General features: G+C 38.7%; 1 protein-coding gene across 1 annotated transcript; it reads left to right on the top strand.

Annotated features, from left to right (window-relative positions):
• The first annotated feature begins 254 nt into the window (after nt 1-254).
• LOC132631618 (ribonuclease 2-like) lies at nt 255-8258 on the top strand. Its single transcript, XM_060347247.1, has 9 exons — nt 255-592; nt 1180-1208; nt 1293-1366; nt 2218-2319; nt 2430-2433; nt 3706-3797; nt 4493-4654; nt 5954-6032; nt 7972-8258. Exons 1-9 carry the CDS (start codon nt 357-359, stop codon nt 8001-8003), a joined length of 810 nt encoding a protein of 269 aa, XP_060203230.1. The 5' UTR covers nt 255-356; the 3' UTR covers nt 8004-8258.
• The last annotated feature ends 6807 nt before the right edge of the window (nt 8259-15065 follow it).

Here is a 15065-nt window from a genome sequence, read left to right as displayed (position 1 = left end):
TTGTAAAAATAATACTGTTAACGAAATACTGTTGAGTACTTTTAAAAGCTTCAACATAAAGAGAGTAATGTCATAAGATAAGTTAAATTGGTGATAAACAATGAAGTTAAAAGATTCTTTAAGTGCACCGGCAAAATAAAGTACCAAGTTCTATTTTATCCGTTAACTACCCGTCACGTCAATGATTTCCTCCTTTTCTGTCTTTTTACAAATAAATCCAAAAGTGGCGTCTTCCACCAGCCTTCTTCCTTATAAAACAGTTTCACAACTCACCTATACAATGGGCATCTCCATAAAAGAACCAAACCCCCAAAAATAGAAACTGAAAATAGGAATAGAACAGTGGGTGTAGAGCCATGAGTTTTCTTCCTGTCCAAGCAATTGTGAATCTGAGAATGCTATTTGTGTTGATGGGAGTATGTTGTATTCTCATTGGAGTCAACTGTGGATGGGATGAGGAAGTTGGATTACTGAAAAGAGGAGGAGGAGGAAGTCAAAGAGAGTTTGATTACTTCAAGCTGTGTCTTCAATGGCCAGGCACTTATTGCAGGAGAACTCGTCATTGCTGCTCTAACAACGCCTGTTGTAGCCGGTATATCTCCTTTTTACCTCTTTTCCTTTTTTAATTAAGATTAGATTAAAGTATAGTCCAAATGGATATTGAAGATTCACATGGTCAATTAGTTTGTGATGATGCTTAGTTGTTCTCGGTATTGTTAAATTACAAGTATATTGGTCTTCATGGATTTGGCTTAATGGCTAGTGAACCAAATCTAGTACTTCCCCCTTCCCAATTAAGTGTCTTAGTTTGACTGGATACGGAGTTTAAGAAATATAGGTAGATTTTTCAATCTTGTGATTCTAAATTAAAGATGTGTGTTGTGTACTAAAATGTCCTTTGAATTTTGTGGTTTTACCCTTGTCATGTATGGTGTTTGAATTGCCAACTTACCAAATATAGAAACCGACACTCTTTTTTGGGATTGACCAACAAGGAAAGTTAGAAATTTAAATTGGGATGGAGGGAGTACTATTTAAGTGAGAACGGTAAAGGGTGGGTCAATTATCCACCGAGGATTATAACAAGGAATTTTAAATATCTTTGTTTTGCCACAATTTCATTATATAGCATGCGTTTGGAAGTAGGAGCTCACCTGTGATTTTTGTGTATTTTTCCAGCTCGAATTCGCCATCTATATTCACAATTCGTAAGTCCTACTCCGTGTGTGTAATTAATTTTTCATGTGGTGAGAAGTGAATGATAGAATTGAATAAGGTTTGTTGTGCTATAGATGGACTTTGGGCAGAGTACAACGATGGAACTTGGCCTTCCTGCTGTTCTAATCGCCCATTTGATCAGAAGGAGGTATGCTTGCTTATTATGCTTTTTTTTTGCTCTTTTTCTATGAGCGAGCAGCTTTGGATGTGAGAATTGACTGATATTGAACAGTTTGTAACTGGAACGTCGATGTCTTCTGCTGACACAAATAAATCCACAGGGAGCTCACACAAATTGTCTTTTCTTGTTGTTGAGGTAATGGTGGTGTTAGGTAGAAATCACCTAGCTTTTTCCGCTTCTGTTGGGATTCAAACCTTAGTCTCCCGTGGTCCTCGTTCTAGCTTTATCACTAGGCCACACCCTTAGGTGTATCTTTTTGGCAAAGTTCAAACATTCAAGAACTTAGGATTTCCCAAATTTTCACCTTCATATTGAGCAATTCTTTTTGTGTGAACACGTATGCTTTGGAGTTTGGTCTACTTGATATGATCTTAACTTTTAATCAGAAGTTGCATTATAAGACTTTATGTATACTTATGAATTTAATTTTTCAGATCTGAATTCTATGAAATATTTTGACTAATCAAAAAAACTCTGTGAACTAATTTGCACATATAGATTTGTAACGTACCCTATGCTGTGAGATTGTGTGACGGTACCAAAGTATTTATGCAAATACAGGTAGAGCTTTAAGCCATCAACCAGCTTTGCTGTGAAGTAGCTTCAAGTGATTTTATTTTACTTTAGCAGCTGCAAGCTTCTGTGAACTTTATTGGTTAGCTAGGATATTTTCAATTTCTGCAATGAGGTCATTGAGAAGCTTTGATTTCTTTAATTTTAGTGGTGCTTCCCTTTTTTCTATTTCATAGATATGCTTACTCCTCGTTACTGAGGTCAAATTTATTTGTTTATGAGCCAACTACTATTTGTTATTTCAGATTTCAACATTGCTCGAGCCCTTGAATAAGTATTGGCCTTCCTTAAGTTGTGGTTCCCCCAGATCTTGCAGCCACAGAAGAGGACCATTCTGGGGTCATGAGGTGGTTTCACTGTTATCTTTACTCATTGTGTTTGAATTTGATACAATTTAAGGAACTGACAGATTCTCATTGCATTCCTCTATGCTGACTCTGGAGATACTCAATTACAGTGGGGTAATTACCTAGCCTTTTTCTATTTTAAATTACATTAATCTTGCAAGATGGAAAAAGGTTAAAAGCTTGCTATTTTTAGAATTTAATTGGAAGCAAGGTTTTATATTTACAGCAAGGAGCCAAGGATGTCAAAACCTAGAAAGTGCTTGATTGTTGACATCTCTTAACAAATTAAGCGTAGTTTGCTTCTCCTTGGATACTGATAAGTGATTGGACATGTATTTCCTCATGTTTTGTACTTGAGCCGAGGGTCATCCGGAAATAGCCTCTCTACCTCACGATGTAGGGGTAACGTCTGCGTAGACGCTACCCTCCCCAGACCCACTTTGTGGGATTACACTGGGTATGCTGTTGTTGTTAAAACTGAGGTAGTCTGCTTTTGACATGGAATCAATGGGATGTCTCTGTGTATGCACTTAATGTGCACGCCAAGAGTATGCTGTAATCTCCCTTTGGTATTACAATAGTTTGCCAACAAAGGGCTAAAAGACAAAAAAAAAATGAGTTATTAGCTACCAAGGTTACGTATAATTTTTGTTATCAAAATTTCTACATATAGTTTCAATTGTGATATTTGTAATCAGACAATTTTAGGAAGTACGAAGAGGACACCATACAAAGTTATGCTATTCCTTCCCTTGGATGTATCTCAATATCAGTGGCCAATGTGTTTTTTTGAGAGTTTACATCAGCGGTGGATTCTGAGAGGTCATAATGCTACCAGACCTAGGGAGATTCACAGAACTAGATAAGGGATGGGCTTTACTTTGCCTACTTTTTAACCAATCAAAAAAAGATTGTGGATGGCCTTGAATAACTCATATTACGCATTTGGTTAATTGGACTGGGTATCAGTGGTAGCGGTTGAGGAGTGTCGAGGGGGAGTTTGGGGTTATTCAGGAGTATTAATCCCTCTACATTACAATGAGGATCCCCCCCGCCCCTTATTCCCCAATGGTTGTCATGTTGCTTTGCAATACAATATGTAAAAGAAATCATGTCCTTTCTTCAACCAACACTTCATAGTATTATGATGGGATAGAATATATTCTGGTTACCTACAAAACATCTGGTTTCCAATAGGGAGGTATATGGAGATTAACACAGGGCCTTATCGCTCTACTAAATCCAATCTAATTATAGTATAGTAGGTCTGGTACACTTGTTTGTGCTTTGTCCCTATATATATATATATATATCATATCGTAGGGACAAAAGTCAGCTTCTTTAATTTATCATTTGTGACTAAATTTTCATGCTTATTGATTGCAGAAAAACACGGGACATGTGCTTATCCAGTTGTCCATGACGAATATGAGTTCTTTTTGACGACGTTGAATGTTTACTTCAAATATAACGTCACAGTAAGTGATTTTTCATGCTAGGTATTCTAGTTCTGATATTATATCCTTGGAAGACCTAAATATTTTTTATCATAGCAATTTCATGTCCTTTTCCTTTTTTTTTTTTTTTTGGATATTTTCATTCTATGAAGTTGTTTGATGATTTCAAATACAGAAGAGGTAGTTGCATCTTGAATAATTATATGTCAAAACTTACTCATGGATGTTTATTTGTACCTAGTTCTCATCGATGCAAAAAATACCAAGTGGGCAAATCTTTGTGACTCGGTAATTAACAGAGGAATGGGAGGGAGGTGGGGAACCTAACCTGGACATGCATTGTCTAACATATGTGCTGTAACTTATCAATTAACCAACTGTCTCAAAACATTCTTGATATTAATGTTTATGCACTAGAAACTGTTTATATAGACATATCAATGAATTCATGTGAAAATGGTATTCTTGTTGATACAGTTTCATTTTGTTTTCAGTTGAATATTAATTAGTTTTTCTTCAACGTCAATAAACTAACCATATAGTGATTATGCCTGATAATTGCATATGAACATGCTGTGGCTCATTGATTGGTCTTTACAATTTCCTTCTGTATGCTGTTGAATACTTACAAGTTTTTCTTCACTATTAGTCAACTGACGAAACAGTGATTATGTGTGGCACTTGACTAACATTAACACACTCAAACACAATGCCAGAAAGTTCTGTTTAACGCTGGATATGTACCATCAAATTCTGAAAAGTATCCATTAGGAGGCATCATTACAGCCATTGAAAATGCTTTTCATACAACCCCAGAGTTGATATGCTCAGGCGATGCCCTGGAGGAACTTCGGTTTTGTTTCTATAAGAACTTCGAGGTTGGTCATCTCTCTGATGCTCTGACAAACACTGCAATAGGTGCTTTATGATCTCATGTTTATTGTTATGTAACGATGATGTTGATAGCATCTAGGATGGCAAAATGATTAAAATTTATGGTTATCTGCCCGACCCAAACCCATTACAGATGGGTTGGGTATCCGATCAGTTCAAATTGAGTTAAATATGGATAACCTACGGGTATCCTCCGACTGCGCTCCTGTTGAAGTATGTAAGGGTGTAGGAACCCCTAAAAAGTACGCTTCTTAAAAAGAGAAAAAGAAGAAGAAATGCTTGTAATCTGGGAGTATCAATTTCTTTTACACCGATATTTCCCTTTTTCTTGATTGATAAAACTAAGATTTAGTTTGCTACATTTTTTATACTTTGAATAAATTTCTTTATTCCATTCTTCTAGTCAAATCTGGTTAAAAGAAGTGCTAACATATTAGATTTTGATTTACTTGAAGACATGTTTTTTCATAGGTACTGAGAACAATTATTCTCCATGGAGAATCTCAACGGAAAGTACCTAAAATTAAATAGAAACAAAAGCTACGAACCATAATTGATCGGAAGAAACGAAAGGAAGAAAAAAGGAAAAAGAAAGATAAGAAGGTAGATTGAAGAAAAGAAGCTCACATCTTAGTTAAAAAGCGATGCATAATATGGATATCCATATTATCCGTTGGTTAACCCATTTTTTACTCGTATCAAATATGGGCGGGTCGGATATTTTATCCATTTTCACCTAACCCATGTTCGACCCGCCCATATCCGACCCGCCCGTTCTCCACCCATAATAGCATCAAATGAAAAATATCAGAGTTCCCTCTGTAGAAATTTTTGTCAGTGCCTGATCAAAAGAAATCTGTCAGCATCAGCGAAGTACCTTTCATTCTGCAAACTTCGTTGCTATCCTGGACAGCCTCAGCAGTAGATACCACATGACCATTAATGCAGAGAGATTCATGCCTTGATCGTTAAGGACATATGTCTTGTTCATATGTCAAGGGTTACAAAGGTTTGCGCCTTGCCGGAAGGCCAACTGATAAGACAATGACCTTCATTCTTTTTTATTATCTAGTACGCCCTTAGTCATCCCTTCATCCAATATCCTGGATGTTAAGAACCGGGGGATTAGATCTGATTTCATTAATCATACAAGTTACTGGAGAAAAATTAATTTAATGTTTATTTTGAACCTCTATTATTAGCAGACTGTCATTCCCCTAATCTTCTCCACTACAATTAGATGTGAATAATAAACATGTGCTTCAATACCATCCTTTTTACAGCCTCGTGCCTGTGCACATGATACAAGCTTAAGAGGGTCTTGTCCTCAGTACGTCAGCTTGCCAGCCCATGGATCATGGGGTAAGTTCTCTTTCTTTTCTTTTTATTTTTCTTTTGGCTCCTATTTTCTTCTGTTTAGCTTAGTTGATCTGAATTATGGAAAAAGTATTCTCCTACGTACAAAATTTGAAGTTTTGGGAGCTATTGTTACCATTATTCCAAGTACCATACATAAGAAAAATATGACATGGTAGATGATGTACATACGGAGTAAAGTGCAGCAGAGAATGGAGTAGCTCCCTCCTCTCTGATTGCCCTACATTGGAATAGGGTCAGTTTGCACACTTAGGCATTGATGGTCCACTTACCTTTCACAAAAAGAGAGTACTTGTAGGCATTGATTTGATGGATGTCACCTTAATTAGCCTATTTGCCAGGTGAAACAGTGGACCTCATTTTCTTTTGATATAAGAGCATGCACAATAGAGTTTTGCACCCAAGGGTGTGGCCTAGTGGTCAATGAAGTAGTTGAGAACCATGAGGTCTCTGGTTCAAATCCCAACAGAGACAAAAACACTAGGACTTCTTCCCATATGTCCTAACCTTGGTGGACAGAGTTACCGGTGCCTGTTGCTGGTGAGAGGTGACAGGTATCCTGTGGAATTAGTCGAGGTGTGTGCAAGCTGGCCGTACACCACGATTAAAAAAGAACACAATAGTGTCTGATGCCTCGTTGCTGTAAATATTTTTATATTTGTTTTGGTTGATTCGCACATTAAATTATTTTTTAAAATGGAATACAGTCAAAATTGTGCTGCATTATTGGTTACACGAAGTGAGAAACAGTTGTAGGCAACTTTTATATACAATGAGCCATGAAATGCCCATACTTGTAAATTTCAATTCCCTCAGAAATTATAAGCGCAATATTAGTCTGTCTTCAACTAGCCAGGCCTATAAACATTTATGATGACAATGTATTAAACAAAGAAAAAGAAAATTGTGAAAGTTGACCCCTTAGTGTACCCAAGAAATCTGGTCAAATTTAGAAAGTATTTGGCTCCTTGCACATCTGCATATGACTTTGGTGGGTATTTGCAAATTCGTTAGAGGAAAACATTATCTGCTTGTGATATCTCAGAGTAATAGGATACACTATCATTAAAGAGTAAATAAACATAACAAATTGATTTCTTGTTTCATCTCCTTTTTCCCCTTTTGGCTCTTGATGGCATAGTTTATTTTCATGTGAATTTGAGCTCTTTAAGAAAATTTTCTCTTGCATTAAAGGGAGATAACAAACATTTTGCTTGGCTCAGCTTAAAGCTTTGGTTTGCCATCTACTTGCTTATAATTTTTGTCCCTACTTGCTCATCAAGAAAGTAGCTGAACTTTCAAACCCGCAAGGGTGGCTCAGTTAGTTGAGCATGGGGCTTTCATAATGGAGGTCTTAGGTTCGAAACCCCCTGCCTATGAAAGTAGGGGATTTTGCCTTCTGGGTCGAGCTCATCGCACATGACATGCCTAGTGCGGGTTATCTCTCCTATGTGGTTTGCGGGTTATTGCACAGGAGCGGGGTTTACCCTGTACGCACCCAAAAGGTAGCGGTTGTGGGTCCCTTGTCATAAAAAAAAAAGTAGTTGAACTTTCGAACTTGCTTTCAGCTAAAGAATATTTCACGATAGTGGAATTAGCGTTACTGCATAAGTGTAGTTCTTAGTGTTTCCACCATGAGACCGAGTGACGGAGACCAACAAGGGGTGTGGAAAGTGGTGTGCTGCTACTGTTTGAACTTTGGCATCATACCGTATCAAATGTTTAGATACGTAAGACTGTTTTTCCTGTGGTCTTCTACGTATCCACTATCCATTGTCATATTGCATTCTCAATAATGTTCTTTGTTCCTTTTTGTTCATTCGCTAGGTAAAAGTTGCTAGAGAGATATGTATCTAGCAGAATAGGGATGCATATTGGTGTTCCTCAATGTGAGAAGTTCTGTTTTGACTTTTTGGTTTTACAGGGTTTAGAAGCAATACAACAGCAGCTTCTTAGTCTACAGGAGTCTCTGGTTTCATCAGCTATTCTGGACTAAGTTGCCAAATGACCTTGGCTTTATTGCTTTACTGTGAAGCCTTTTACTATATGAGTTTCAGCTTGGGATTGGTTAATCCTTTCTCACATGCAAATCTACCAGTGCATGGATAATGTTTCATTCTATACTTTTCAGTCTATGATCAGTGTAAACTTTAACCAGATTAATAATGTTCCCTTTTATGCTATTCCAGTTTATCAAAGTTAACTTTTCGACATGGTTTATACATACTGCCGTCTTCTTTGGAATCCGCGACTTTTGTAGCACAAAAAAAAAAGTTGAACCAAACTAACACAAAAAAAAAAAACACATATAGGTTTCACGCACTAATTTAGTGCGTGAAAGGACCAAACTGCAAAAAATAAAGTTTGGCCTTTCACGCACTAAATTCGTGCGTGAAAGAGGCTAACAAAACTCGGCCCCTCCTTCGCCACCAGAGACCCGAACCACTCCAACCCCACCAGTGAACCCGCCATTAAACCTCCATCTCAGTGGTCCCCAACTCCCCAAAACGTCGTTTTCGTATTGTTTTTCAACCCAAAAATCAACATTCTTGGTATATTGAAGTGTAGGAACAAGTTTCTAAGGTTAGATTTTGGAATAGAGCGGCGCAGAGGACATTTTGAAAACTCAAAAAAACCTTCAATCTAGGTATTTCACTACGAATGTTTTATTACATTGCTAAATATATTATTACCCTAAGCATGGTCATTGTGTAACTGTGGTGGATTTCCCGTTTTGCGTATTTTTTTTGTGCGTTTTTGGATAGTCCGTATGCATTGTTGGGACTGCCTTTTTTTTATTTTATTTTATTTGTTTATCTATTGTTAATTAGTTAATTATTTATTAATTGTTTATTTAGTATGTGTTAATTGTTGGATTGGCGACTTAAGTATTTATTAATTGTTAGACTAGCTATTTCAATTGTTAGACTAGCTAATTATTTATTTAGTTTTTGTTAAGCCAATTGTTTATTTGCTAATAATTTCTTAATTGTTTCATTAGCTAATTAATTGTTTATTTGTTAAATATATGATAATTTTTTTTTTTTTTTGATTAGTGACTTAATTGTTTATTTATTAAATATATGATAATAACTTGTTAATTATTTGATTAGTTGGTTAATTGTTTATTTATTAATTGTTTGCTAACTAATTGTTAATTATTTGACTTATTAATTTTTAATCTTTATATTTTAGGATTGAAAACCCTTAGTTTAGGATTCATAACCTGTAGCTTAGGATTGAAAGCCCTTAATATAATTTTCGATAAAAGATTACATAAATAATACTACTTGTTAATGATTGATTTAAAATATGTAAAACAGATGAGTCACAGCAATCTTTAATAAAATTTTCGATAAAAGATTACATAACTAATACTACTTGTTAATGATTGATTTAAAATACGTAAAACAGATGGGTCACCACAATCCTTAATAAAATTTTCGATAAAAGATTACATAACTAATACTACTTGTTAATGATTGATTTAAAATGCATAAAACAGATGGATCACCACCCTCTTGATCCGGGTCCCTTCGACCGAGAGTTACTGTAACTTCAGCCCGAGCATAGGTCGCAACATATATGGACATCCGACCTGCAGCCTGAGGCTCAGGTCCGTACCCGGTTAGGGGACTCAACATGGGAGATCTTAGCTGCTCGCCCCCCACACCTCGTGTCCTGGATATACTATGTCAGGGCGGTATCTACCGGTGCATCGAAGTTGGTCGGGTATAGCACGATAGGTCGCTAGTGACAGCATTGATTGAGAGGTGGCGATCGGAGACGCACACATTTCATCTCCGCATCGGTGACGCTACCATTACCCCTCAGGATATGGAGGTCATTTATGGGCTACAGGTTGATGGACGCCCATTGTATATTGAAGAGCCTCCTGTGCTGCCGCCTTACTGGGATGAGTTACTAGGCTCACCGGTTTCGCGGCTCTGGATGGTCATATTTATGGCCAGAGTCGGCTTTTGTTGTCGGCCCTTTATGCTCACTTGCGCCTCACAGACATGCATCATCCGATTGGAGAGGACACGCCTCAGGTTGACATTGACCGACGTGCGCGTCTATGCCTACTCATCATATTCGAGGCCATTTTGTTCCCGAACACTTCGGGTTCGCATGTGAGCTTGAGGTATCTTCGGTATATCGACGATCTCGCTAAGATAGGATGTTATAGTTAGGGCGCTGCTGTGCTGGGCTACATGTATCGAGGATTCTGCCGATGTTCTATGGGCACGAGGGTAGAGGTCCCTGCATTTTGCTCGCTCCTTCAGGTAATATATTTAAGTGTGTGTAATTAAACACAATATATATATTTTTTAAAACGACGACTGATAAAATATTTTTTAAATGACTATATCAGATATGGGTGTGGACTAGGTTGAGACCTTTTCAGCCCATACCAGCTCACCCTCCCGCTGACTATCGTACTGTGCCGATGCCATACGCGCGGAGATGGTCGCGAGGCGTACGCCGACGTGCGGAGACGCACCACAACCTTCTCCCGTTTAGGGATCAGCTAGACCGCATGACGGCGCAGACGGTATGTTCATATTTTAGATCCACACGCTAGACCACATAGCTACTATTTTAGTCTTTTATTGTTAACTAGTTCAATTTTTTTTACAGGCTTTTATATGGACGCCGTATGATCATATTTTGGATGAGCTGCCGGCGTTTTGTAGGGCTGGACAGCACATGTGGATGTCGCGGTGTCCATTGATACATATGAATATCGTTGAGTATTACGCGTCCGACCGCGTGTTACGACAGTTTGGGTATGTACAGAATATACCCGCGGCTACGAATTGAGAGCATGGCCACTATGTGAGGGACGAGCGTACGGGCGTCGATGATACATGGCGACTCCATATGCAGCAGCAGGTCCAGAGTTGGGATGTGAGGATGACGAGCCTAGCGGTGGTCGGACATGACACTCCGATCCATGTGTACATGGAGTGGTACATGCGGATCACTCGCATCATTATTGGCAACCCCTCTAGGCGTCGTCAAGATGGCCTGGGATATGTAGCTCTTGCAGGAGCGTACGAGGAGCTGGTAAGTTTTATTAGTCTTAAACATAAACCTTCGTCTTATGTACTACTTTACAAATTTATTCAATTGTTAATATTTGCAAACATATGCAGGTACGGACCGTTTAGACGATGCGCTATGACAACACTGCCCATACGGAGGCCCCCGAGACAGCGGAGTATGCAGGACAGATGATTGAGCTTGTCGAGACTAGTATGTGACAGGCACATGACTTTAAGTGTCTCCATGAGCGTGTTCCCGGTGCCCCACTTGGGGTAGCAGGTGGTTGTGGTCGCCGAGGAGCTGGTGGCCGTCGCAGAGGTGGTAGGGCTGACAGAGGTGATGAGGCTCCGTCGGCTTCAGAGATCCCGCCGAGTTCTTACCGGCCGGTGACTACAGATATCCCATCGACTTCTCGTTCCCGGCTGTCGACTTCACAGACACCTCTGTATACGTCGGACCCTTTTTTAGATTATGTGTCCTGGCCTTCATTTCCACATCCACTTGTACGTGATCCACAGGGTGAGTGGCCGGTTCGTGATCTACAGGGTGGCCTACATCTGGACTTCGACGACTCCATGTTCGAGAACTTCGTGTTTGATACGGCACCATCTGCATCTCCTGCTCCGGGGGCCGCTCAGGAGCCTTCTCACCAGGCATCTCAGGAGGCCATCGATACACAGATTTGACTTTTACAATAAAGTAAATTAGTTAATTAATTAATTAATTATTTCCGGTTCATCTTAGAATAAATCTAAACTAAATTGTTTATATATTATTTCAGATTTATTCTTCTGCACCTGTGGACCCATCTCTTGCACCGGGGCCCACTCAAGACTGTTGAGGAGCCAGCTCAGGAGCCCTCCCACCAGGCATCTCAGGAGGCCGTAGACACACATGTTTGATTTTTACAATAAAATATTTTTTTTTATTAATTAGTTGTTTATTTCATGTTTAGTTTAGAATAAATCTAAATTAAATTGTTTATTTGTTATTTCAGGTTCATTCCTCTGCGTTGTGGACGGGTCTCCTGATGAGATTGACGAGGAACCATGTTATGAAGCGGCCCCACCGCCCCCCTTCATTTCTCATAGAAAGCATGTTATGAACCGGGGTCCGGGTCGAAAGAAGGGAAGGAAGGGAAGCAAGGATGATCATGCCATGGTGTAAGGGGGAAGGGGACAATTAAACAAAAGTACATGCTCTTTCACGCACAGAATCTGTGCGTGAAAGTGCAAAAACTTATACTACCTTTCACGCACAGACACTGTGCGTGAAAGGCGTTATTCTTCTTTCACGCACTAATTTCGTGCGTGAAAAGGTCTCCTTCACCTGTCACAATTTCAAGAATCTATGACACATAAAGACTTGATTTGACAATACATTACTGCATTATTTGACCGTTTTAATACGACTTGTATTGCGCACCATTTTAATGCGCACTGTAAGTGTTGATTTGACAACGCACCACGCATGACAATTTCAGGAATCTATGACACATGAAGGCTTGATTTGACAATACATTGCTGCATTATTTGACCGTTTTAATACGACTTGTATTGCGCACCATTTTAATGCGCAATGTAAGTGTTGATTTGACAACACACTACGCATGACAATTTCAGGAATCTATTTAACTTGAAGGCTTGACGAGTGAAAAACTCATCAATTTCATAAGTCTAAGTCTTACAAGTCATTCAAAAAAAAAAATCAAACTTCATAGAAAAAATGTCTCAAAATGCTTCAACTGTTAGGGTTTCACTATTTTGGGATGGAGATATCGTTGAGGACAATTACTTTGTTCGTTATATTATCAAATCAAAAGCCCATGTTAAATTTCCAACAACTTTAAATTATGAAACACTAGTCAGTTACATGCACAAAATAATGAAAACTTCACCCACTGAGTTTGGAATCTCACTAACTGGCAGATATCCACAAACAATATCAAACGGTGTAGTGCATTATGGCATGCACAATATCAACGATGATGAATCTTTAAGTGATTATTTGGGATCGCCGGAGGAATATCGTGATTTAGTATTCATTAATGTTCTTGAGATGTATGTTGAAAAGATACCTCAAGAAGAAGTCCCTCAAGTCCAGCTTATTCATGGTAACACTTATGGGGACTATAGTTCTTATGGAGACATTTTGAGTAGTCAAGTGCCGCTGGAAAATCTAAGCCAACAATTTAATCAAGCTTACAATGAAAATTGGTAAATATGGATTTTTCATATTATTATTATGTGTAGTAGCACGTGTTTGTTGTATGAATTGGTAAATAACCAGTTTTCAAATCTTTATAGGAACTATTCTCAAAACTCGCCAGTGGTACCAAATATGGATGTTGGTCAATCCTCTCAGTTCGGTGGAGTTGATCATTCTCCACACCATGACAATGCTTATGAACAACAGTAAGTTCATCACCTTGATATATATATATATATATATATATATATATATATATATATATATAGATATAGATACATATGTTACTTTTCATGTAGGAGGATGAATGCACTTGATAATGAAGATTTTCCTAATTATTATGAGTCATCATCAAGTGATGACGATGAAATAGCTAATAATGTAGAGGTAACTGTCACGACCCAGCCCCGTGGGCCGCGACTGGCACCCTACCTGGGTACCAAGACCAAATCACATATTCATTTACCAAATCCGAACGTATTTCAGAATTTCATAAAAGTCATATCAACATAGGTTATATCAAAATATGTCTTAAGCGGTCGCACAAATCAAAATGTCATATCGAATCCAAACGGAGCGGCGGAATAGACATCGCCGGTCATAAGTGCAAATATAAGCATAAGGGCCATTTAGGGCCATTATAACAAACTGACCGCTGTAAGACCAGAAAACAAAATCAAACAAACATACATAGGACCCTCGCCCCCACATATATGACTACAGGCCTCTACGAATTCAAAACAAAGACATATGGCGAGACAGGGCCCCGCCGTACCCAAATAGTCAAATGTACAAAATATATACACAGCAAAAGAAGTCTATACCAAAAGTGAACTCCGAGTCAAGAAGGAGTACTCCGAAATAGCAGAGAGTGAAGCCTACAGTGGAGGATCACCAATATCTGTACCTGCGGGCATGAAACACAGCCCCCGAAGAAAAGGGGGTCAGTACGAAATATGTACTGAGTATGTAAAGCACGGAGTACAGAAATATGAGCCAAAACTGAAAGCAAACCGGATATCAAAAGGGGAGTACCAATCAGTATGTCAAAATCTGTATCAAATCATATACATATACATAATGCAAACGAAATCATGCAAACGCTCGAGAACGTGGTCGCCACTCCGACGCTGGCGCCACACACAGCATAACACTAGAAGGTTTCGAATCTCCGTACATCCCCGAACACAAACATAAGTGAGCGTATCACATCACTAGCCATATCACAGCATAACTCCAAACGGAACCCAGCCCTATGGCGAGGCCTCGGGAACCGTAACACAGCATACGGCCGAATTATCATAGGGCGCACGAATCATAACCGGCCCGGGAACCGGTGAACGAAGTCATAGTAAGGCACGAGCGGAGTCGTGAGCAAACAAATGCAAATCATATTTCAAAATAGCCTTTCAAAACATAATGATTTCATAAGTCATTTCATAACCCAAAATAATCGAATACTTAGCTGATACGAAGGTTTATTTCACAAAATGTTTCCAAAGTGGTACGTATGGCTCAAAATAAAACTTAACATATCATAATAGTCAAAACATAATTCATAGAGAGAAGTCTCAAAGTTGAAGATCTCATATCGAAGTTCATCCAAAAAGAGGGCCCGATAGGACAAATAGGGCGTCTCGGGGTTAGCGGGCCCACCTCGAGTCAAATTGAGGTGACGAACATAATTTACGAACATTTAGAGGCTAAAGATCATACATAATGGTTTCAAAGTGACCCGATCACATTTCGATAGGTTTCGGA

This window comes from Lycium barbarum, chromosome 3, assembly GCF_019175385.1.
Source record: "Lycium barbarum isolate Lr01 chromosome 3, ASM1917538v2, whole genome shotgun sequence".
NCBI classification, from domain to species: domain Eukaryota; kingdom Viridiplantae; phylum Streptophyta; class Magnoliopsida; order Solanales; family Solanaceae; genus Lycium; species Lycium barbarum.
Note: the sequence above shows the minus strand (reverse complement) of the source record. Positions and strands in the feature narration are given on the sequence as shown.